This window comes from Meleagris gallopavo, chromosome 2 (assembly GCF_905368555.1).
Source record: "Meleagris gallopavo chromosome 2, MGAL_WU_HG_1.1, whole genome shotgun sequence".
In the NCBI taxonomy this organism is placed as follows: Eukaryota; Metazoa; Chordata; class Aves; order Galliformes; family Phasianidae; genus Meleagris; species Meleagris gallopavo.
Genome location: NC_139405.1, coordinates 38,606,136 through 38,632,256, shown reverse-complemented (window position 1 = coordinate 38,632,256; position 26,121 = coordinate 38,606,136). Strand labels below are relative to the sequence as shown.

The window sequence follows — 26,121 nt, the reverse complement described above, 5'->3', positions numbered from 1 at the left end:
AGTTCATATGACATTGATTGTTTTCTGTATTCCATTCCCCTAATGCTTCATCTGTAGTCAGTCTCTATTAGAGTGGAAAAGAGTACTGGCTGGAAGGATACCCATTTCCCACAGGGAAACACTGGGATCTGGGTTTTATCTATTTTATAGCAAATTATAAGTACTCATTTGTGACTACTTCTAATGTAAGGACAAGAGTAACTTCCAACTAATCATACCTCCACTGGGAATAGAGCTTGCACATGGGACACTCCATTCTCATTCAGGAATAGACCCAACACTGTCTCGAAACCACTTACAGTTTTCCATTTCTGTGTTTCTGCTCTCCTGCTGAAGCATTTATTAGCCTCTCTCTTATTTCCCCTCTAACTTTACAACAGGCGGTAGATGCTGACCTGTTCTTTTGTCATGTGGGCTTGCCTTGCAGGTTGGTCTTTCCTAGCCTAGCATAGGAAACAGTCTTCTTCTTTCAGCTAACCAAGACAGGTTCTTGAAGATTTTCTTCTTCTATGGATAATGTGAATTATTCTTTTCTGCCCTTTCCTTCAGGGTAATCAATACTATATTCTTGCCTGCAATGTTTTCCAGATTAGACTAGTTTCAGTTATATCAGAATTTAAAGGCTGGATGCAGACAATGAATCCATTTCACATAGTCTGTACTTAAGGAAACTCCAGAGAAACAGTTTGCAGGTGCTAATTACTTTGACAAGATTTGAATTATTGAGCTGATTTTCTCTAGTAAACAATATCGGCCAGAATATTGGGTCACATCAAAATCAGCATCTGAAAGCTGGAAATCCATGGTTCAATAAATAAACAAATAAATAATGATACCAAATAACAGAAAAGCCAGGCAGTCTGGTGAGAATTCCCGTACCTTGGGTGGAAGGCTTGTATAAACCACTGAGACTTTTCTGTTTTTCAGTTTTTCTTAAGCTGCAGCTGCATCCAGCTCTGTACTGACAAACAACGTGACCTACTCCCCCGGGTCTGTCCCTTCGCATACCTCACTCTCTCCACCACTTCTGGATCCAATAGAGGGCTACAGCCATGGGGGTGGATTCAGTTTCACACAGTCATAACAAAACTGTGGAAAACACTTTATAAAAGTATTCAATTTTAGAGGATCAGAATCAAGCTTCTTTAATACTGCAACAGAAACTATGGGTGCAGATAGAAATGTAAGTTTGGGAGTGAGTTCTCAATGCAAGGTCTTGGCTGCGTAGAACAGAAGAGGTACTGCAGATCTTGGAGATTTTTTTTGTTTTAATCATTTTTCTGTGAAACATTTTAGCATTGCAGAATGTGGAGTTGCATTTTTAGGCACTTTGGAAACCTCAATACAACAAAGCTGTGAGAGAATGACCATAGAAGGAGAAAACAAGACAAAACAAATCAAGCTTAGAGGCAGTATCTTCTGAAGTAGAAATATCTCTTCTCAAAGAGTTTCTACACAAAAATCAGAAAGCTCATAAACTGAGGTTCTGTTACAACCTATAAATGCACAAAGATGAACAGCTTCAGAAAAGCTTCCCAAAAAAGTTAGCTTTTAAAGTGTGTGATACTACAATACAAAAGCAAAGAAGAACTGGCAATTTTTTTTAAACACAGAGTGTCTGCTCCAGGAAAGTATCTCCTGATGCTCCCTTAAGCTTCTATTTCTAAAGGAGCAAGAAAGCTCATCCCTCTTTTTCAGCCTCTTTTCTTTGGTAAAAAGAAAACTTAGCACTGCCTCCAAAACTGGGATACACGAAGTCTGGTTTTTGGCTGTGAGAAGACACAAGTAGTGCATAGACAACAAGGTTATGCTAAGGAAATCTTTTTGTCAGAATTCAGCACACAATTCTCTCTCTTCTGTGTGCATTCACCAGCATGGTACACCTCAGGCAACAAAACCATGAGTTAATCTTTAAGTCTTTTTCTTAAACACCAGTCATTAGTTTCATTTTATGTAAACCTATTCACCTGAGAGCTTTCCAAGACCAATATAATCTGTCACCTGGGTATAACATTTCAAAATTAAAGCACACCTGTGTTTGCTGATTTCATCTGGAGAAAGTTAACTACTTATTAACACTCCACCCACCTCCATTTTGAGCATATTTATTCCCTTCCTCATTTTCTTGTGCAGTTCTTCCAAGTTTCAGAGTATTGCACAATTATTTTGGTCCTTTGAGAAAGACAAGTTGGTCACTATTTAAGTTATAATACAAACTAAGAATCCTTAGAGCATCATAGGCCCAGAGTGTTTTTAATACCTATCTGGAGGAACTAACTGGGAGGTTGAAGTAGGGGATTTGCAGACTTATCGTTGACTGTCCATCATGGGAAAGAAGCTAAGAGTATGCAGAGAATGCAACAGGAGCTTAGCAGCTCCTCTGAAAGCCCTGGTTACACACTCGTGTGCCTATATATAGCTATAGATACATATGTATAAGTACATGTGGACATATATGTCATTGAGCTATGTATGGTGGGACAGAGGGAGATTTTTAAGCCGGGAGGGGAAGGGGAGTTTCACTCCTCTAAAAGACCTGTGACCTCCAAAAGTCCCACAAAAAAGAACGTCCTGGGGCTTGTAGCCCTGATTCCTGGCTCTTTGTGCCTCAGGAGATCAAAAACTCCCAAATATTTGATTTCTATTAAAAAGAGTAATTATCAGATTAATGACTGTATAAGGGATGCGGTATTTCTTCTTAATAGCAGTGGTGTGGCAATTCTAATTACTTCTCTAGATGTTACAGCGTTTACTATTTTTGAAGAGAACAATTAGTTTAATTACGCATGGTTTCCAAAGTGGCTGAGCGCTCGTCTGGCTCTAAATGTGCACAGAGGTTAAAGTGCCTCAGCTGTTCCGTCTGAGCAGGAACACTGGGGCCAGTGCAGCTCATTAGTGATCTCATCAGCTGCTCCACCCCAAAAACTGGCTGCAGAGCCTGAAAGCTGCTCGCTGCTTCCAAGCTGTCTGCATAGAACATGGAAAGGAAACACTGTGTGGGAGCAGATGAGATCAGTCCAGGGGCAGTCTGTCTCACTGTGGTGGTGATGATGGATTTAAGTCCTCTCAGGAGCATAGAAGAAGAGCAGTTCCTCATGAGGATGGTAGGGACACTCTTGGGCACAAGCATAGGGAGAAAATAAATCAAAATCACGCTGTTTTCAGGGGGAGATGCACTTGTTCCTGGAAACAGTAGAGACTGGACAATGTGCCTTGTATTTTTTTTAAGGTAGCTATAGCTCTACCTAAGCTGAAGAAGGGAAGGAGGTAGGATGACATTAGAGGCCACTCTATGGTTATGTTCCCTAAACTGAGAGGTGTAAATGTCTGGGCTGATAGAAGGAGATGTAGCTTATGGGCATGTGGAGAAAAATGATGTCTCCAGGAGCAAGGCTGTGTGAACAAAAAGCAAGATTTCCCATGAGCTTCATATATGAAACAAGGAAGAGTGTTCCTCTCTTGCTCCCTGCTTCTCGTGTTTTACAGATATTCTCCATATCTTTTCAGCTTGCAGATCTTAATCCAAGATTTTAATTTCCATCCTTCATGACTGTATATTGGTTTTCTTATTTTTTTTTCTTTTTTTTTTTTTGGTTTATTTTGCCAGATCTGTGACAAATGTGGAAAATGTGACAAGATAATGAAATTGTGTAATTAGCCCTGAAGACTGCAATCACCTCCGATTCCAGTTTATAAATCACTTACACCCTGCTGTCTCATGCTGAGGGAGATAGGAGTTTGTGCATTGACCTTATGTGCTGCTTCTGCAGCTGCTCAGCCTCATTGATCAATCTGAAGGCTGCCTGGGTCTTGCTGGAAAAATCCAGCTGCTGTAGACAGGCAAAGAGGATGAAGCACATCTGTAAAGGCCTTACATACCCCATTCAGTATGAATGACCGTTGTTTGAGATGCCTGCAGACTTTCCCACAAATCTTCTTTAAGAGGTAATTTGCAGGAGAATATCTAATCAGAAGATCTCAGAAAGAAGCTGGGTGTGGATATTCATTCATAACAGTGGCAACCACAAAAATGAAATAATGAAACAAGACATGCTGTATGCCACAATGTGTGTTCACAGGTGCACTGCTAGACATGAGCACAGAGGGTGTATTGCAGCCACCCAGCACTCTGCCGTGCCAAGCTGTCGCTTCATTGCATGTCACCCCAAGGAGAGCAATCTGGAGAAATAACCCAGTGTTTCTACATCGGTATGCTCATAGGTCCTGTGAGTGTGTTTCCACCTGAAGATCCTGACACTGCTTCAAGTAACAAAGTTCTGATCCGTATTAGTAGCATGATGTGAGTCCTGTGCTGTGCACATCCCTCCCCTGTTCTGCACTGGTGCACCAGAGCTGGGAGTGGAGCCTTGCACTTACTTTGCTGCTGATTGCTCCTGTTAGCAAACCACTGCAGGAGAAACCTGTTATGAGTCTTTATAACAAGGCTGCATTCCTGCCTTCTGGATTGTTAATACTTCAGTGAAGATCACTTGTAATATTTCTCACTTCTGTAACACATTCTGTCTGGGGAATCTTGGAACATTTTACAAACAATAATTAATTAGACTTGCAGCTCCAGTATTTACTAGCTAATCGTTCACATTGTTTTCATTGTTTACGACTGCTCTAGATGCTCCATCTCCCACATCCAGAACAACCTATGTCAGGACACATGCAGGTGATGGATGTGCTATTGAAATGCCCATGCTACCCAAACCCCATGTCTGCATTGTGCCATCAGATTATGAACTTCAAATACACAGGCAAGCCGTAGAACCGAGACATTGGGTAATCAGGATGCTATTTGTATTGTAAGAGCCTAAAAAACAAGAACTGGGTGAGTTGGTGGTTAAATTCAAATGATGCTTATGTTGGATAAAAAGAGTCTTTGATATTTGGAATTTACAGACTTTTTTTTTTTTCCCATGGACTTGTGTTGCTTAAATTCAAACAATTTTTTTACTTCAGTTGACTTGCTCATGCTGGGAATTTTTAATGTTTTTCAGCAAAGAATGCTATTTGAAAAGATTGTATTCACTGCTCTCTGTTAGCTATATGATAGACAACTTGTTTTTTTTCAGACAGATCCATTACTCTTGTCTGTATTTTCAGACCTTCTCTTTACACACTTCTTACATAGACAATGTGATTTCCGTGACACAATTACAAATAACAGCCTCGTTTCCTTTATCTTTCAGTATGATCCTTTATTAGTCCTCACCCTCCAAATTCAACCAAAATCTCTAGAAAGATATGAAGACTGCCAGAAATTATTTTTATTTTACTTTATTACATTTGATTCTTGGCAGCTCACAATGATACCTTAAAGGCTGCTCCTATTCCTGTTTTTTATTTTCTTCCCAATTCCTGTTGTGCATTTCTTTTTGTGCTGAATCAATACAATGCCAGACAATCTGGAAAAAAAAAAATATCTATCTATCTATCTATCTATCTATGGAATGACAGTAAATCTGCCATAAATAATCTGAGACTTGGCTATAAAAAAAACACATTACCAGAATGTGATGCAGGGGGAGAAAAACACTGTTGCCAAAACTGTTTCTTGCTGTTTATATTTACTTTAATTTGCCTTTATCTAGACTTTGCTGATCCCTCATTCCACAGTTTCTGTGTGTGAAAAAAAAACACCATCATCTGTCTATCCCCCACTGTTTCCCAGGAAAATATCAAGTCTCTTCCTCTCTTTGGTCTCACTCAAGACCCACTACTTTTAAATAGCAAGTACTGCAAAAATTGATTTGCTTTAAATGAGAAAATCTTGCTATAGGAGAAATCGACAGGCCACAGAAGGGCCACAAAGTTGAACTGCATTGAAATTCTGATTACTTTACTTTTTTTACATCCTTAGCTATGGTTGGGGCAGCAGTAAGAGAGTCAGTCCTCTTACCCATGCTCAGCAATACAATATCCCACAACAGCAGTAGGGTAATAGAAGTGCTGTGATGAATTGATGGGTTCATTAGTCTACAATCAATGGATAAAACTTCATAATAGAATAGACCTCACAGGAGCCAAATACCAGCGCTTTAATTGCAGCAGGTGCTCAGTGCCAGGTCTTGTATTAAAAAGAAAAATTAAATGTTTCCCTGGAACAAAAAAAAAGGAAAAAAATCACTAGAATCAAGTAGACCACAAGAACAAAGACAAACTTGTCAAGAGAGAAAAGAAAGGAAAGAGAACACACTGCCATGCTCATTTCCAGCTTTTCAATCTGGAGCTGTATGCCTGAAAGTCAAGTTTCTGTTGTCTATTATTCTGCCTCAATTGTGATTATGGAGAGAATTATTTTTGCTTTGGGGACAAATTTGGTTTTTAGTTACTGAATTTTGCTTCTGCTGAGGCTGGGATGCCAGAATAGTGGTGTGGTTTGACACAAATAGACTAGCCTAGCCCTGGTTTTAAGTAGAGGCTACATAGTTTATATCTGTGCTAGTTGTCTCCCACTGCACACATTCAAGTTCCAATTGAGATACATGATAAAACTCTGTTTAGAAAAGTTTAAGGAAGCAAGCTAACAACAAGTGTCCTTGCAGATGTCCATTGTCAACAGAAAAGTGGCTGAGATGATACTTTTTAAATCTAACAGCAAACCCGTTTAAAAAACAAGCGACCAACCAAACAAAACACAACTATGATAAATATGCATGTTATTATATGCATGTACATACATGTTATGTTATCTGTGTGTGTATGTATATATTTGTGCTTGTCTGCGCATATATGTAGGGGGACTAACAAGTTTATAGAGAGATATATATGTGAATATTTATATAGGAGTAAAATTACAGAGTAGATGTGTGAGTTTTCTTAAGTAAATTTGTATATATCTATATATATGTCTATGCACACATGATATATGAGGCTATGATACTTATGAGGATGCTTGTTCCTGTGCTCATTAAAATTTCTGTAGTGGAACTGCATGCTTTTCATATTTTTACAAGATAGAAATTTTTCAAACTTCAGAGATAAGCATCTGTTCAATTTACCATTAGCCAGCAACTCGCCATAATAAAAATGAAAATGAGCTGCTTATGATTGATCCCCATTTCCTCATGTAGTATGTCTTGATGTCACACTCTTGCATCTTTCGGATATGCTCGTGCCCAGTTATCTATGAGCTCTCACACTCTGCTCAGGGATGTACAGTTCTGCTCTCTTATCACGGAGCTGTATTATCTCCAGTGCATTCAACCTGCTGTCACCACCAGCAGAAAGGGCATCCTAGAGGAAACCGAGATTGTGAGCTTCCCAGTGAAAGCCTAGCTTTGTGAAGCCCTATCTCACTTGGTCTTGTCACCCTTTCTAGTGCTACTTGATCTGTTTTCATCTTTGGCTTTGTTTGACCAAAGAACTGAAGAGCTGGGCTTTTCTTCAGGAGAACAAGGGTAATGACGATGGAGGCAATGACAAACTGACTCCAGCATTTTCAAAATGCATCTACTGGTTCTTGGTTCCAAATGTAGGACATTACCCATTTACTTGCATTTCAACATCTATCTTTTGCAACCTAGTCTGAATACTTTATCCTGAGCAAACAGTACTGCTTGTAATGTTAAGAAGGCTTAACATACACTTTCAAAGATGAGAAACAGTTTCAGTAAAATACTCTCATGTGCAGAGAAACTACTATCGGTTGCTATTGTATTACTTTATATGCACTGTGCATACATTGAATATTATCACTGCAAATTCCATTTCACTGTGGCTGCTGGAGGTGACTCTTCTTTTGTTCAGTGTGTTTTGGGAGAGCACAGCTACAGCTCACTATTGTTGCTTTTCCAGTGTTACCAGTTTGTTTTGTACTTTCTTGAACTGATAGCTTTACACGACCATCAGCCAGATACAGATAGGATGGTGTGGAAAAAAAATGCTTAGGAGTAGCCTACTGCATTCTGTCAATTCCTCATTAACAATAGCTGAAGGCAAGACCTGATGATATGCTGTTGTTAGGAAGCACGAGTCTGAATGTGTGAGGAAGTACATCATGAAAGAGATATAAAAATAGGGACAATAATATGAATGTTGTATCTACTAGGAGTTTGTTGAAAGATAATGGGTTGTTATTGAACAGCCTAATGAGAAAGAATAAAATATGTATGCCATATAAATAAAGGAATCAAATGCAAGATGTAGTAAGAGGGACTGGGGGCCTGAAACAGAGTGGAAAGCAGTATCTGCTAACTTTGTAAGAAAACACTTCTACACAGCATGCTGTCTGCATGGCTGGTCAGAATTCTCTCCAGGAACCCAGCATTGCCAGCAAAGCCTCTGATAGAGGGGGCAAGGGCACAATTTTTTGCAGGATAGTGTCTGGGGAGCTCATGAACTACCCAGTGTTAGGAGCAGGAAAAGAATGAAGAGATGTGAGGTGCTCGGTACTGACAGCTGGAATGGAAAAGTGGGAAAATCTTGATCTTCATATTTTTGAGGACAGAAGTGGTAAAAATTTTCGTTAGAACCTTACAAAACAAATTATATTTTACCAGCAGGACAGTGCTTTAGTAGTCTCAAGGCAGATGATAATAGGAGAATGAGCCCTGGAGACAAAAGAAAAGCTTCCTACAGGAAATTAAACCCAAGCTTTGCAAATAAGAACAATAGCCCACAATCCAGGTAAAACTACAGGCACAAATGAATGAATACGAAATGAACATTAGCAGAGCCTGAAGCAGCAACACCTCAAAATATAAAAGAGAGGAGAGTGGCTTCACAACACTGGCTGAAATGAATTTCTAACAATATGCATACTAATGAACCTGAAACGCCACTTAGTTTTTGCATCCATTATTCATTGTTCAGCTTTATAGGAAACACAGTGGTACAATGGAATGATTACAGAGCATCACTGGTAGCAGGATGATAACAGAGAGGACGCGGGAGCAGCAGCTGTTCCTTCACCCAAGCCCTCTTGCATGAAAATTACCTTAGCACTGGAACCGAGAAGGGCTGCAAGGAGAGAAACCAGATGAGATGCACAAAATCTCTCAGAGCTTTCTGCTTTACCTCCTGGAGTCTATAGGATTGCTTATGGGATTGTCTTGACGAGGACAGCCAGAAAATGAAAAGAAACACCCTACAAGGGCCCGTGCTCTCCTTCAGCTGCCTGGGCATGTTTCCTGAGGCTGATATGTTCTTCTGAGATCACAAACTGTCTGCTGATGATTAAAGAGCCTTATGTAAAAGAAACGATATAGATAACAAGTGCATCCAACACTGTGGGAGCTCCTGGGAACAGGGCTGAAGGAAGGCATTCAGAGAAAACAAATGAGGCAGCAGTGATAGTTTGGGCATCCTGGGCTCTTTGTGGGTCCTGTGCCACTATGGCTGTGCAAGCCAAGGCTTTTCTGAGCCAAATGGTCACCTTTGGTGCTGAAGGACACGCCGAATCTGACCTGCTGTTGAATTTATACAATAGCCAAGAGAGATAATTAGTACATTCGCTCTAATGATCTGGGACATTTCTAGCCCTAGGCAAATTCGATGAAGAATTTTTTGACTTGATATGATACATATTTCAAGATTCCAATGTTTCTCCTAAGCCATGCACCCTTTCATATCTTATTTCCTAAGTTTCCAGGGCCACAACAAAACCACAGGGGCTGATGCAGACCTGCTGGGATAGCCGTCTTAATGTGAACCCTATGAGCTGATTTCATTTCACGGCAAGCTGTGACGTGACCAGTGGGACCATGCTTATTAAACCAAGAGCTTCTTTTGTAGACATAAAGTGAAAAGTGTTCACAAAGAATGGGGCAAAGACTCCTTCAGATATGAAAACCACAAGTTTCCAGGCACTGTATTCATGCTTCCAAATAAATATTTGGAATACAAGACACGCTTATAAATTTTTGATGTAGGATCTGTGGCTAAACTATAAAATTTAATAGGGAAAATATTTGCATATTAATTACAGAAAAAGAGTATAGAGCAAAGAGGTTCATTGAAACCATAGGAGCTTTTGCTCTTCTACATTCTGTACAGAACAGTATAAGGTGATAAATTTTAAGTTTAGGAGCTACACTTTCTGCACATATATTCTGGATGATATTATGATATTATGTTTTCTAGAGTTCAAAGTTGAGCTGAAATCTCTGGAAAAGTTTAAAACCATCAAGAGATAGAAAAAAAACCAAAACATGCTCCTGGGTTAAACTAGAATGGCTGGTGTGTGTTTCTCCAGAAGAACTCCTCCTACTGGCTTTGATATCATAAATTTCTGCTGAAAACAAATTAAGGCAATTTTTTTTTTTTTTACTATTTCACATTTTAGAAAGTAATTGGGGGTGGATGGGGAGGATGTGGCTTTTCTTCCCCCAAATCCCAATGGGCTTGATAGTTGGAATATGCATAATCTTTGTTTTCTGCCCTACAAAAGGATTTAAACCAATTAAAACTGAAATTCAATGTGAAAATTACATTGTCCTACAGGTAAATAGCACCTCAAGTTTCTGTGAGAAAGTTCAGAACAATTGGAGTGCTGAATTTATACAGGCTATGCTGAGCCATGGTCACAAAGAAGTGCCTTTAAAACCGGCTTCAGTCACTTGTGAGCAGTGAATTTCTGTTTCATCCAACTTTCTCAATAATAGGAAAAAACTAAGCAAATGTAGAATTCATGTAGAAAAAATAGACTGTTTTCTTTGCTCGAAGTCTGTCTGTGTGATAGTATTCTTGTTCTCATGTCTGCATCTCTATTTTAAATGAAAACCTAACTAAAAAAAATCTGACATCCCAAATAAAATCCTTTTTTATTTGGAAAAAAGCATAAGATTCATGCTCAGACATTTTTTTTGTCAGCAGAAAACCATCAGTGAAATCTAGATTCATAGCATACAGATGTGTTGGTCATTATCTCTTTATGTATATAATGAATAAATCATAAAGACCAAATAAAATTATAAATATTTATATTCATCCACTCATGCAGATGAGGCTGCAGTAAATCATCATTATCTGCCCTACCTTGTGCTGGTTTTTTTTTTTATTATCAAATGCATAGGAACTGAGGAATTGTGTAATTTCCTTTCCATCCTGTTGTACATAATGTTCAGATCTCCTGACACCTGCAACTTGTGTATTTTGCATTTGTGTTGGAAATAAAAACACCCCACAAAAAATAAAAAACAAATAGAAAACTCAGCTACTTTGTCAATGAAATCAAAACAGACCTTGATAAATTGGGTGGTAAACACTTTTTCAGAAATCCTCTCAGTTTGAATTATAGTTACACTCAGAAAATGCTAAGGCTCTGTCACATCCCAGTGGGCTGTGGATCCTCATTGGGTTACAGGTACTGCGCTATAGCACCAGTTCTGCAACAGGTAGACCTTGAACCATGACATCTCCCTTCTCCACTCTCACTGCAATGGTGTTTTCTTGCATATCTTGGGGATTTAGTTGTAACTGGGTACTCCAGATCCTACAGTGATAACAAATGGTAACTCCAAATGGGTGTAGACTTGCTGGAAGATGCATTGCTGGTTCTGACAACAGGACATATATATTCCTGCATCTGGCACAAATGTAAGAGAAGACTTATACTGAATTACTCTTTAATATCAACTCACTTGCTGCTACCAATGACAAATACCTTTTAGAGAATACAACTAATTACTGAGCGCCATTCTTATAAAATGATCAAAAGTCCTTTTAGGAGATATCCTTTTAAGAGACGATCCTTTTAGAATCATCTTTGTTGACTGATAGCAAAACAGACTAAAATGAAATTCACATTATGCTGCAGATCATGGTACGACTGAGAGCAAACACTAAGAGGTTTGTCTGTCAAGTTCATATTGTTATTCTGGTTTTCTTGAAGCAGAAATCCAAATATTCCAATGGATGGTGGCTTAGGAATCTCCCTGAGCACAGACTTTCTTAAAAGGTATGCTGGACAATTTGTGGTTTGTGGTTAAACTACTACACGCTGCCTATGATTTAATTTCTCCTCCATATTCTTGTGCAGAACATGAAAGATGATGATGTTCGTTCATCTGCTACAATAACTACATCTTCACATCTTGCTTGTTTCCAACATCTAAGCTTCTGTTTCACATTAACTAAGCTCCCAATGGCCATATACGAACTGCCTCGCTATAAGGATATTAAACATGTTGTTATCATCTGGAATAAAATGGATCCATTTTACTGAGGCAGTGTTGAACATATTGATTGTTCTCCCTTCCATACTATCTGCTGCATACTAGATGATGACATGCTTATCTCTTTAAAAAAAAGAAAAACAAAAACAACATAAGCTTGGACAGGGCACATGAAATATTCTGAGGTAGAAATAGGATAGGGAAGGAGAAAAAAAAAAAAAAAAAAGAGATTACCTGAAATGTACATTTTCCACACACAGTTCTGCTGCTATATGGCATCAAATGAAGCTAATCCTTCATTTCACATTTATTCACTTGGCTTCATTTCTTAGGTCTATATTCTCCCATCTGATTTATAGTGTGGATATTCGATAAGTTAGAGGAATGAAGGATGTTCTCAGGCTGCAAAGTTCATCTGCTGCATGCTTTTAGACTGCGGGTTATGCTTTCCTCTGGGTGCTATATTATCACTGCTCTGGGGTAGGCAGATATTTTTAGTTCCACACCAGCTGAAATTTTGGCTGTTTCAAGCACAAAATACCTGAGGTATAACAACTGCCATGCAGCATTCTGCTCAGATGTAGTGCCAAGGCCCACATCAATGGCTGTACTGCACTACATTGCATTGTTGCTCCCCCCTTTAAAGCCACAGCTGTGCCACCCACCAGCACTGCCCCTTGTGGAGAGCACCCTCCAGACCCCACTGCTACTGCTATGGGAAGGCACTAGCTGAATCAGCTATATTTTCTTCTCAAGGAACTCCTCCTTTAAGCCACAGTCTCACGCTGCCGAGTGAAACCTTCCTCTGAACAACAGGACTCAACACACTGATAGCAATAGTAAATAGCTGGTGCTGGATGACCCAAGAAGGATTGGGTTTGGTTTTTCTTGTAGATTTCATAGACAGCAAGAGCCAATTCTGTAGAGATTGAAACTCAGCATTTTTAAAGCTGCAGTTGTTTAATCCAAGTATTTGATTAAAAAAAAAAAAACAAACACACACTGGACCATTTCCATGTTTTTGTAGAAGTATTTTAAGGCATGGATTTTTATTTTTTAAAATGTTCTGTAGGTAAATATATCCCTTCCTATTGATAAAAATCCATAGGTTCCACATCTTGAATAACTTTGACTCAAAGCATATGTATGCCTTTGATGACAACTCAGCATAAAAGACATGCAAAGTTAGTGAAACATGACATGACTAAAGAATTGCTGCTACAGCTGAGAGACTTACTGGGGAAAACTAAGTTCTGTTCCAGCAAAACAGCAGTTTATGGATGCCTCTGGGACTTGGTGGTGATGAACCTTCCATTCTGCAGGATGTGATGACCCGCAGCCTTCTCCCCTACCACGACTTGTGGTGAGCTCCTGAATGGCAGTGTGATGGTTACCTCGGGAGGCTCTCTGCCTTCTTGGTCTGTACTCTCAGGCTTCCAAGTGCCAGGGGGTGGTTTGACATGGGTCACAAGCAGTATTACAGAACAGAAGCTAGTTAGCGTCAGGTAAACATCCTCCTCACACAGCTGCTCAGTGGGACTCTAAGCCCATATCTGACAACACAAGGCTTGTAGCTATCAGTCATATCTGTTTTATTTGCTTTGTTTTGATTCACATCACAAAGGAGGTTCTAAGTGCACGAGCTAGGATCCTTGTGGGTAAAATGAAACTAACACACATCTCAGTCACTAACGGGATAGTTAATCTCCACTGCAGAGTGGTCACTGTCTTAATACTAACCCTACCACTCCCAGGTTCTCTTCTTATGGCCCCCAAATGCATATCAGTACCATTCTGAAGCACAGCAGGTATCACTCACTGAGATCAGTACAACTCTGCAGTCAAATCTTTCGTCATTCCCAGTTTCTGACAAAAATTATGGAAGACACATGATGTAGAAAAACAGCATGGCAGCACAGGAAATAGAGTCCACGCAGCCTTCATCCAGGACCTGCTCTTACTGCCATTATCTTTCCTGTAGTGATTCAAGGCAAGGGAGCACCACAGATTCACTGTGGTAGGCTCTGTCTATCAGCAGTGGACATCAAGACCATGAGAACTCCAGGATACTGGTCCTGGTCCCTGCCCATTGCTCTGCTATACCCCATGCAAGTGGAGAGGGAACAAAGCAGCCATAGGAGCAGAGCCAAAAGGGAAACCAAAAGGTGAGAGAAAGACTGTGCAAAAATAGTCATCCAAATGCTGTCATGGAAGTCTCAGTTAATTAGCAGTATTCTTACTAATAGGCATAAAAGTCAAAGAAAGGGCTCAAAGAGTAACCATTTGCACAGTTTTCAAGTAGCCTCCATAGCTCCAGAGAAGAAACCAGTTGACAGCAGGCCTTTAAGAGCATGAGTGTGATTTCTGGCCAGGCAGCAGTGTTGCATCTGTCTCTGTAAGAAGTGCAGGACAAAAATATGGAATATCTGTTTTTGAGCCCTTCTCAGTAAACAGAAGCTTTAATGTGCTGCTTTTCTTCACAAGGACATTACTCTAACAAATACTTTTTTTGTTGATTTTCAAGCCACACAACCATACAGATTAACAATTATAAATAAACTCCCCGCTCAGAATGAATGAACAGTGCACTGATAACCCCCTTCAGACAGCGACTGCTTGCAGTGCTGCTCAGCACCAGAGGACAGAAGGTACAGAATAAACAGCTCAGCTTTTTCTATCCCACAATTTCCATCCCAAATTTCCAGTGGAAGTTCTGCAGTTCATTCTTTTTTGATTCCTAATGGAAAGAGAGGGACCATTGTAATGGCAGCTTTCTACTTAGGCTCATACATCACTGTCTCTAGCTATTCTTAGTGTTGCTTGGGAGGCAGGAAGAGCAACCTGTGAAGCTGGCCAGTGATGCTGACAGTATCTTCCCAGAATTATGATGATCTATATCTATACAGTGCTAGCTAAAAAGGCTGGGGAAAAATACCAACACAAGAGAACACTCTCTGATTTCCTTCCCCCCCCAGAGGTGTCAGCATGAAGGATTTCAGGGAAGGGAGGGACAGAGGGATTTAGGAAGGACACTGAGAAGGATGCACAAAAAAAAGTCGGAAATAGAAAACTTCTCTTCAGGCTCTCTTGTTCACTTTAGATTAATTTGATTGTCAATAAATCTGACTCAAAGAAATGAGGATTACTGAGCCGGATTTCAGAAAGCTTCAAATTCACTGTGGCTTCAGAACAAGAGCAGCAAGAAAATTAACCTTGCTATGCAATGGACTGAAGTTCCTAGGGATGTATCCTTTGCTGACATACAGGAGAGAAAACTTTACGTTGGGTAATGAAACACTGCTGATTTATGCCAATTTAGCAAAAGCAACACTGCTTGCTTCTTTGGGCTTCGTAGGGCCAAACACATGTATTGCAGGGAGGAATAATCCTGCCTGTGTGCCATGAGAAGGAGGACATCCAATTTGTTGCACTGCTAACTTCTGCAGAGTGTAGAACAAAGCAGTTGGGAGAAGAATCAGTCAGCGTGAGTACTGTTGAAGGCAGCAAGAAAATAAGCAAAGCACAAGGCAATTCTGAATCCAAGGCAGTAACACCTTACTGGGATTAAAATGTGGGATTTTTAGAGCGGTTTGTAACTGCTGGGGGAGCAAAATGGGCTGTCCAGCAGTAGCTCTGCTGAGAGCCTGAGTCCAGTCTTCCCACCAACCAATGAACTTGCATCAGACTCACTCTCCTATCCTACTGCTGCGTCATGGATACAGGAGCATATCAGTACTCAGTACTACAGTGAAAGTCAAGCATCTTCACAGAACTCAGATACTAGCAGCAAGCACTTCTCCAGTGCACATTACAATTTTTTGCTGAACAGCAAACAACAGGAGCCAAACAGAAAACTGCAGTTTGTAGAAATAACAGTAGAGCCCTGATCTCACCCAACTGTAGGGATGTATTCAACCCAAGATCTGGGATCCAACTGGAGCTACACACATGAATTAAACATTGCTAGAAACTCTGATACGTAACTTCTTGTCTACCCATCCACGGAAGAGGCAACATCAGTCTACTTAACTAACAACTCTCTCTGGCCTTACTATGAGCTCTGGCAGTGGGGTTCAGGGACCCAAAGACAGAACTCTGTGAACTAAAAGTGAGGAGTTAAACACAGTCAGGGCAGCCAGCCTCCTTCAATGAGGCACAGAGGCAAATGAGTAAATCCAGAGACTTGTCTATGAGCCTTAAGCATCTGTTGTGCTGATCTAAACCCATTTTCAGAGGTGGCATTATACTGACAGTTGCAGGGCCTGAACTACTGATTCAGGTCTGACTTTTACATAGCTAACATCAGATGAAATTAATTCTCTCTCCTTCTCATGTTTCCTGTTCTCCAGGAAAGAACGAAAAGCTCATTGGAACTGGGCTAAATCCCATGAATTTTGAGCAAAGCTCAATATAGGGAGGACACAGACAATATTAGAAGAAACTTCACTAACCAGACAAGTGACTACATAGAGGCAGCAGCAATGAAAGCTATATAAACATGAGCATTACTGTAAAAGACCCATTTGTAGTAGAAAATTCATTTGCTGCTACCCATATCAAATACCTGAACACCATTAGGAGCCCTTCTACTAGTTGTGGTCAGAAAACACATTGTCCCTGGCTTCCCTGGAAATCACATTTAGGTTTGTTTTAAATGTTTTAGCTCCCAAGAGACTACAAAACTGGTAAAAATATAAAAGGTAGCCAAATGGTGCCCCTGATAGCTACAGTTCAGATCTGAACAACAGCCTTGTCAATGTTTCTTTTACTGGTTCAACCATCTCAAGCAAGTCTGGCATTACATCCTGCTTCTGCTTCTCATGAGCACAACCTGCCACCTTGGTGTGAGTTTTTCTGCTCTGGGTGAATGTAATCTTCCTACAGCTGCAAAGGAGTGGCTTAGCAAATAGCACATGCCTAAGTAAAAAAAAAAAAAAAAAGTGAAGATTCATTCCATTCTACTATGGAAGCAGCTTAATACCAGCTGCTCTATGAGAAGGCAGGCTAGGATGAGGAGAAATGAGAGGACCTTGCAGGTGTTTGCAGGGAGCTCTCCCCTGTGAGAGGAAGCACGTGAGAAAGCACACACCCCGCAGCTAAGGAGACCTTGAGAATCACGTCACCAGCACTGTTTCATTCCCACAGGCTGCTGTGGCTCTCCATGCACTATCTAATGCTATTCAAGGCAGGCTGGTGAGAGTTAAACACAGCACTGTGCCTTAACACGAAGCTTCCCAAGTTTTGTGGTGGGTTTAAACCTCTCCTGCTGGCTTTTATGTTGACTACGTAAAGGTTTGGTTTTTTAAGAAGTCTAATGCAGTTTCAAAGTGTCTTTGCTCCTCATCAGCTTTACACACACACCCCATTGCAGCTCACCCTCTAACAAGAAAATTTATTCTATCATTCCCTGGAATAGGAACAGAAGCAGAACTCCAATGCAATCCCATGAAGTATTCAAAGCAGAAGGCAAGAGTCCTCTACTGCAGCAGTGTGGAGGGTGCAGCCTTGCTCAGATAAACCAGCACGTGCTACAAAAATCAATGGCCATTCCTGTTGGGTTTCTTTCCCTTTACACTCTCCTTCTCTGAATGCTTCCCAAAACAGATATGGCCAACTCAGAGTAATTCCCAGAAAAATGCAGGATCTATTACAACCAGCGGGCAACACTGGAGTTGATTTCTAGAGAAACTAACAAATCACTACATGCAGCGAGCATGAAAACAAAGAATGTATCAGGTACTACTCTGCATAGATAAGGCAGTGATCTCCCTTGTTAATGTTCTGTCTTGTTTTAAAGTTGAAGAGATATGCAGCTTGGCTTGCCTCCCTTGACTGGAATTCATCACTGCTAATAGAACAGAACCACAGGGTGAGCTGTTACATATACACTGGCAAGAGCAAACTGTTACTGCATGAAAATCAGCCTGTATTAACACTCCTGAAGATCTAGATTCTGGGCCAAGGATGTGCTTCCCTGCTATTCCTGAGGGGGACACACTGCAATGGTTTCTATTGGGCTACCTGGCTTAAGGGTTACCTGTTCCAATTTTCCTGACTGTTCAATCCTAGAGCTTGCCCTTTCTGCCCTCTGTTCAGCTGCCCCCACAGAGGAGTAATACAAATGAGAAGTTACAACATACTTCAAAATTCCCAGGCAGGGCCATTTATGTGTTTGTATGTGCATCTTTAGAAGGTAGAATTTCTTATCAGAGAATAGAACAGTTGTGAAGTGATTTTTGCAAGTTTTACTTTTTTGACACATCTAATTAGATACAGTGTTATGACATACACCAGGTGAGAAACCTTGCCTGTGATTCTGAGATGAGTAGTAGCTTCATACTGGGATGCCTTTTGTTTCCTGTGTTTTCCTAAGACCTCCACCATACTACACACAAATAATCCATTTTGTCCTCAGAAATGCTGGAGCCTCATACAACGCAGATACAACACTCTCTCTCATTGAGCCTTAACTTCTGTTCTTTCCACTTCTTTCTTTCTTTCTTCCAAAGAAGTCATAAATCAGTAAATAATGCTACTCACTTGCTCACAGAAACATCCCCTCCATTAATCACCTGTCCAGAAGCCAGCTGGCAATGCTGCAGGCAGCAGGCCTGAGCATTTCACGACTGTTGGAGTCCAACAGCAAGAACTGAGTGCTCTGCTTGTTAATGTCCAGCAGCTTCCCTTCCTTCCCTACCTGAAGTCCTTTATGGTTTCTATAGCAAGATCAGAGTTCTGACAGTATTTCTCCCCTCCAGAAACTGAAACACCTTCAGAATAACCAATTATGCATTTCTTAACCATTTCTATACCTTCCCCCACTAAAAATCTGTGATAAAAATCAATACAAATACCAGACATAGAGGCACTACTTGAAAACCAACCTTGTAATGCTATAATATGATGGAAAACACAGCAATAACAGCAGGGTAGCAGAGTCCCAAGCTTCAGCAAGTGAAGATAATTCCAAACACAACAGATGTGTTCCCTGGATTTAAAAAAAAAAAAAAAAAAAAAAAAAAAAAAAAAAAAAAAAAAGGCAAGCAAAGCAGCTTACCTCCCAAAAGCCTCAGGTACACAGGGATCTCCAACAAGATAACCTTGTCTCCACTGCCAACTCTTAAATGAGGTCTGGGAAAGGATGGATCCCAGCTCCACCCCTTCTGGTCACTCAGGTGTGCTGCATGCACCTGAGCTCCCCTGGGTTGGCCCTGCCTTCCCATCAGGTGCTCAATCACTGGTTCAGGCCATGACTTAGCATTTCTGTACAAATCCCGTTTCCTACAACCTGGAAGTGTTTCCATCTCTGTGTTCAAGAATGCTGTGGATATAGCACCGAAGGAATGTTGGTAGTGGGCATGGTGGGGATGGGCTGATAGTTGGTCTAGATGATCTTAGGGGTCTTTTCCAACCTTAATGATTCTACAGCTTGATGTTGCAATGTGGACTCTTTGAATGTAGATATTTTTAAAACAAAGAAATAGTAAACTGGGAAATCAAAGAATACCTGTATAGAAACCTGAGTTGTGCATTCCTGAAAGACTATAACTCTGATAACGTATTCACCTAAACAGTATATCCAAGGCAATTTATGTGCCAAGATTGATTATAAGGCTTTTCCTCTTACAAAAACAGCATGTTATATGCAAGCTTATTTTTCTTCCATTTCAAATAAATGAAGTAATTATTTTATCTTAGCATGATTAATTATTTTGAGGCCTGGCTGTTAAACTGCACACTAACAATGTTTTTGCCCAGCACACAGCTTCAAGTAAGGAAAACAAACAAGCAACTACAGTAAGAAAAACCAGGAATCTGCCACAGAAGTGACATCATAAGAGATAATTAAGCCAAAAGCTTAAAGGTCTTAACCTTTATGTTTTTGAATAATGAGACATCTGTGAATACATTTTCAATTCTTCCCAAGAAGAAGACTGTGTGGTGAAGTAGAGTGTTTTAAAGCTCTAACACATGAGTTGGTCAGTGCTGGTAGGACTATGCATGACTGAACAAAGTTGTCTGAATTGCCCAGGGAAAGCAAAAAGCACAAATCAGTGCCTCAGACTCTGAGACGTTATCACAAATCACTGTCCTTCTTTCTCTCTGTATTAGATTCAACCTCCAGCTCAGGGGAGGATGATGCAGAAGGACAAGCAGAAGATTGTAACTACTGCAAGAGACAGTTTTTCCTGTCTGGGCAGAAAACAACAATAAAAAGGAAAGGACCTAAAGACAGAAACAAAAGCAGAGATTGGCGTCACTAAGTAATTCAACCTCCAGTCATTCCTTCCACCAAGGGAGATGAGATTGTTTTGTTTTTGTCATGCCACGATATGCAAATTGACCTAACTAGCTGCAACACACGCTTTTACAGCATGAGAAAGATTTCCTTTTGTAAAATTGAGAAGTAATATTCAGAGAAAAACTCACAGCGACAGCAGATTGGTTTTCCATCTTACTGAAGTTGTGATTTGCCATTCATTTACAGATACAAATGATGGCTCTTTTACATAATATTTTGGTAAGAAATAATTAATAATATGCTCTGAAACAAGAAAATAAGCTAAAATGCATATTATTTTTCAATACTTGAGAGCTTTAGAGCATTTTCTGCAATGGAAGGCCTATTTTTTGTAACGATTTATGTCTGTGCTAGTATTATTAAGTGCTTCTGCATTTGCCAACAACAATTGACTGTTGATTGCAAGCAGAGCTTTGTTACCTGCTTCAGTTGTTTTCAAAAACAACTCCATCTTTTGCTGTCCAGAAAAGAATAGGATATTTTTCCAGCTGACCATGTGACAGTTTGTGAGAGGATCTTCAAGCTGAGCTATGCCTCTGCAGGTGTCAGAGAAACAGATTTCTGCAGCGTCACACATGCAGTGTTTTCTGGAGGGATGTAATGATGACCTAGAGATATTGCTCATGTTTTACACTAAACTGAGAAAGCAGAATTGTGACCTAATATTTATTTTCAGCCACATAAATCATTATCAACTCCATAGGAATTAACAGGTTCTAAAAGAAGAATGGAAAACTGAGATTATATTTTGTATTTATAATTAGGCTTGACAAAAGATATTAAGGGTGCCAATATGTTTAGTTTTGTCCCCTTCACTGTGCATGTATCACAGGTACAGATGCTCAAGATTCATATCTACCTATTCCTATCAATTATACCACACGTCTTTAGTGTGGTATCTCTTTAGTGAGATTTATTACCTTGCTGTATTGCTGGGACTTGGATAGTAAAGAATTACAAATTTACAAGCTATTGTGAAGTGTTTTCCACTATCTAGGGAAAGTCATTTCAGTAAAAACAATTATTTCTTGTGGGTTTCTTGAGGCGTTCAACTCTTAACTAGAGATTGGCCTCATGCTTATATGGGAATAGTTCAGATGTGGAATCAGAGGGATGTGGGCAGGACGAGTACTACATTGCAGCATTCAGATCTTCCCATCTGTGTGAAGAACAGTTTCAGAACAGCTGTTCTCATCTGGGCCTTTCTCTACATTGTCAAAACAACAGCAGAATGAAAGAGCCCAAATATTCAATGAGGCTGTGAGGCTTTTGAGGAAAAATTGCAAGTTTAGTGGTTTTATAGATGTCTTTTTGGACAAATGCATATTGCATATTGTCAGAATAGAGCTGCCTAAGAAATAAAAAAAAGTGACTAAGCTTTTTGATTGTTGGAACTGCCAACTGACAAGGTCAAAATGTTCCATAAAAGGTGAGTTTTAGAAGCAGCTTTGGCAGGGTGCAGGACTGACCAAACCTTGTCATGTTTCCCACCAGCTTCTCAGCCCAGGGCTGCCCTAGCTCTCCAGATGGGTACTCTGCTCTCTTCCCGGAGGAGCAGCAGCCTCAGGGTTTCACTCCAAATCCAGACAAAACCTGCTTTGGAAATACTGAAATCTCCTGACAATGGGATTAACCTGTCAACTCAGCTTCCAGCGTTTGATCTGTGCTAGCAAAGAGTGCTTAGGTAAAAGCTTTAAATTATGTATCAGAACCCAGAGCTGCTTAGCTCACTTCCTTGGCTTAGGGGAGTGCTTTATGCTCCTCATCACTGATGGAGCGAGGAAAGAAATGCACTCTCTGACACAGGCAGCCAGAGTGGACATGGAAGGTATCTAGGGACATCCCTGAGCCTTGTGTCCTTGCTGAGCAGATGGCTTTTGGGTTGCCTATTGCGACATATTTTCCAGCCAGCTACCCAGGGAAAGCCACACAGGGACAGGGGCAGACAGTTCAGATAGTCTTGTGTCTAAGATGGATACTGCTAAGCAGGCACTCTGCTTTGGACCTCATCCAGTTCCAAAGATACTTCTGTCGAAGGAGACTTAAGGATCTCCGTGGGCTGAACTCCCTTCTGAGCTTCCTTCTACCACTTGTCACCTTGGAAGACAGTGATGCTTTTTATCCATAATTTTCACAAGGGAATTTGGCATCATTTACCTCATTTTACAGTTAAAAGAAATTGGGCTCCAAGGACTGAGGAGAGATTTTCTCCAAGTGCCAAGATTGCCAAGACGGTGGAAGAGGCAGAAGAGACTCCCAGTCCTCTGTATCCCAGGGTGATCCTCCATGCAGGGGGGCATCTCCACACTAAACTGAATCGATGCAGATATACAAGCACTGTTCAATGTCTGTGTGGCAAAGGGCAGAAGACAAACAGTAGGTTTGCAAATTCTGGTATTCTGTCTTGTCTCTCTGAGGTGTGACTTGTGCCTGAGTCAGCTTTATTAAAGTGACCATAATCTAATAAGAAGGAGCAAAAAAGCTGATCTGACTGCTGCTGGAAGAAATCATCCAGCAACAATTAGGTACCTATCCATCCTTCCATCTTAAAAGCATGTATAGCACATGTGCGGAACATGACCTCAGATGGGTGGATAAATGGATTTTCTATTTTTATGGATCTTTTATTTAAATTCTGTAAGTAGTAAGGAAGCAATTTTAACAAAAAATATGCTATGCATGGAAGAATTGCTGCTTTTCATCTGCGAAGTTGCAAAGTGAAGAGTTTCCTTTATTTTTACTAATTTTCAATTTGATGCAGATGTGATTCCAATGCTAATTATGCCCCCCACTGTCTCTATCCTCCAGTGAAATGTGACTCCCTGATGTTTCTCATTGTCTTTTGTTTATAATTATAAGAAGCTGATAGAAATCATCTGGTTTTGCTTCTGTATTGCAGTGGGATTTGTACAGCAGGAGCCTGTCAAACTCATGACCTCTGGCACAAGGAACTGTGGCCAGCTCAGACTGTGGTCACAGCTGGAATCTTGGTATTGAGCTATTTCTCTCTCATCCCCTGCATATCTGTGATGAAACTGATCCTGAATCATGGAAGGATGATCTCAGAGTTAAGGATATGCAGCAGAGTCTTCGTAAGTGAATACTGATGCCCAGTTTTTCTATACATGTTCTTGCTCAAGATTCCTCTTTCTGTGCCTATTTTTTTTTTCCAGGAAAGAATTAGTAATGCAGATGTGCTGTGAGCATTATTTCACTAATATTTCCAATGGTTTGGGACATTCTGGAGGCTGGAAGGCTGTCTCAGCACCTACATACTATCTCCAGATCCAGGATCCATTAAATGAAAATGTTTTTTTTATAATTTGCTAATGACCTGCTCATGACATTCCTCAGAATGGACAGTCTGTGAATGTGTTTCCATTTGCTAGAATGATATTGACATATGAGGCACCTGGATGCATGAGGCACGAGGATCAACCGTGCAAAGTTTATGTTCTCAGGAGATAAGTAATGGAGTTCATCTTTAATTATATATAACGTACCTGAGCACTTTGTACATATACATGCAACAGAAGTGAAATCATTACCAGGAAAAACCATCTGGATTTAAATTTTGTATAGAAACCAACAGACAAATCAGCTTGCTATCTCACAAGCTAATTCAATTTATTCTATTACTTTAAAGCAGAATATATGGTAAAATTAACAACTGCACAGATTGCATTCTGCACAGAGGTGCAAGAGAAGACTTCTCCCCTGATTCCTAGAAGATTTTGTCCTAGTTTTTCTTAAATTCCACCTTTTTTTCTATATTCCTTACTCCATTCTCTGTTTTCATTTTTTGTCTTCTTTGAACCTGGGGCTGTTGGTGCAAGGACATGTGCACAGTGGTGGCAGTGGTGCTGCTGATGTTCATACTGCAGATGTCATCTGCTTCTCTAGAGGGATAGGAGTGTCTTTTTCAGCTCTGTGATGAGAGTGGCCTTGATTTGCCTTGCTCTTGCACTCTCCCACTGATTTTCACAGTGAATTTGGATATTTAATGCCTCAGAGCTCACTTCCTGTTTCCTTACGAAACCAAGCTGGAGTTGAGGTGCTTTTCATAAACACTACTCAAACATATGCATGTCAGGTAATGAATATTTAGTTCCAAGAAGGAGCTTAAAAACGTTTCACTGTGAAGCTGATCCCCACAAATGCTAGCAGATACTGCTGGTGGATGTGGTAGCAGTGAACTCATGACTTGTTCCAGGAAGCAGAGAGCAGAGCTGCACAGAGATACACTGCCATATCTACATGGCAGCTGCAGGTAGATATTAGGAGATCCATGAATTCTTGTGGTTTTCCCTGAGTTAGCTCCCCAAGATTTCCTATTAGCATGTTAATACTTGCCAGAGATAATCTTCTCAGATATGTGCCTATGTGTTGCCAGTTCAAGTCTATAGATGTAGTGGAGACAGAAGAAAGCTTAGCCTTTGTCTGCACTGTGAAAATGTTGCTTCCTGCACCCAGAGAACTGTGCTGTAGGCTGCCATGAGCCACAGAACTTGCAGCTCATTGAACTAGCTGGTGTGCTAGTTGCATATCTTGTGATGAAAGCATACTTGTATGAAGTCCAACAAGAGATAAGACTAAGGGCTGGGAACTGGGATTTCCTAGTGTCTCAACTCAGTATACTTGGTAAGCCCTGACTGATCACCACTGTTTTCTGCAAAATTTAATATTAACAGCATCTAATAATAGCAACAGTGATGTTTCTCACTGCGTTTCCTAAGTTCAGTCGGGAGAACAGATAAGCAGTGTGGGTATCAAAGTTAGAACTAGAAAAAACTTGCTTGGGTTTCTGATTTACTGGAAAAATGCGAGAGTCAGCTTTGGAAAATACAGAGATATTCACATGACAGTCTGTTTTGGCATGCTGTTCCTTCAGAAGAACACAGAGGTTGAACCAATGTGATGAATGAATCACTTCAAATCACTAGAGGGCAAAGCTGAAAAGATTGCAACTTCATGTTGTAACCTGCAATCATCCACACTTTTCCACTGCTAAACCACAAGATGCCTTAAATTCACTGCAGCTTCGTATTGTTAGTATAACTTCAACATCAATGGGTATTTGAGACTTATATACTATAAATGAGAGGGGAAAGTCACAAATATAACATCTTAAATATACTGATGTAAAATATGCTAATTTGTCCATAAAAAAATTCACATACAGTGAGCATGAAATAACCCGACTGTGCATTTCTGACAAATCCACATTTCCGTGCTGCACTCCTAATGTCACAACCAGTCAGTAGCTAGTGCATGACCTGTGCTGCAACAGCCAACCAGGCAGCCTCCTCTTTTCATGCACCAAGTAAGGCAATGATCCCCAGCTGATTGTTCTTCTCAATTTAAAGCCGCCAGACAGAGGAGGATGTGTGAGTGTCCTTGAATACACTGCACTTCAGTCACCCATTGAACTTCAGGAACACTGTCCTACCTGCCCATCTCCACAGCCTACTTGGCCAGATCTCACACTCAGCCCCACAGAAACAGATTTGAAGCATCTTCTGACTCAGAAAGAGCACAGCAAAGTGGGGGCTCTCTAGCTGTAACCTCAGTAGTGCGCAGGGAGAGAAGAGAAAAGTGAGATTTTTAAAACATGCTTCTGGTAACAACACCAAATAGGTGACAAAGGAGGAAAAAGTGAATTCCTGTAGCAAAAGCACTAACAACCCCTGCTGC

At 40.4% G+C, this 26,121-nt stretch overlaps 1 protein-coding gene across 1 annotated transcript in view; it reads left to right on the top strand.

The window, feature by feature from the left end:
• The window catches only part of DISC1 (DISC1 scaffold protein), a 320,664-nt gene extending 297,225 nt beyond the window's left edge, over positions 1-23,439 (top strand). Inside the window, exon 14 of the mRNA XM_085219744.1 lies at positions 23,327-23,439. Within this exon, the coding sequence (XP_085075870.1) occupies positions 23,327-23,424 (98 nt within the window). The 3' untranslated portion in view covers positions 23,425-23,439. The remainder of the gene's footprint in view (positions 1-23,326) is intronic.
• Positions 23,440-26,121: the final 2,682 nt, after the last annotated feature.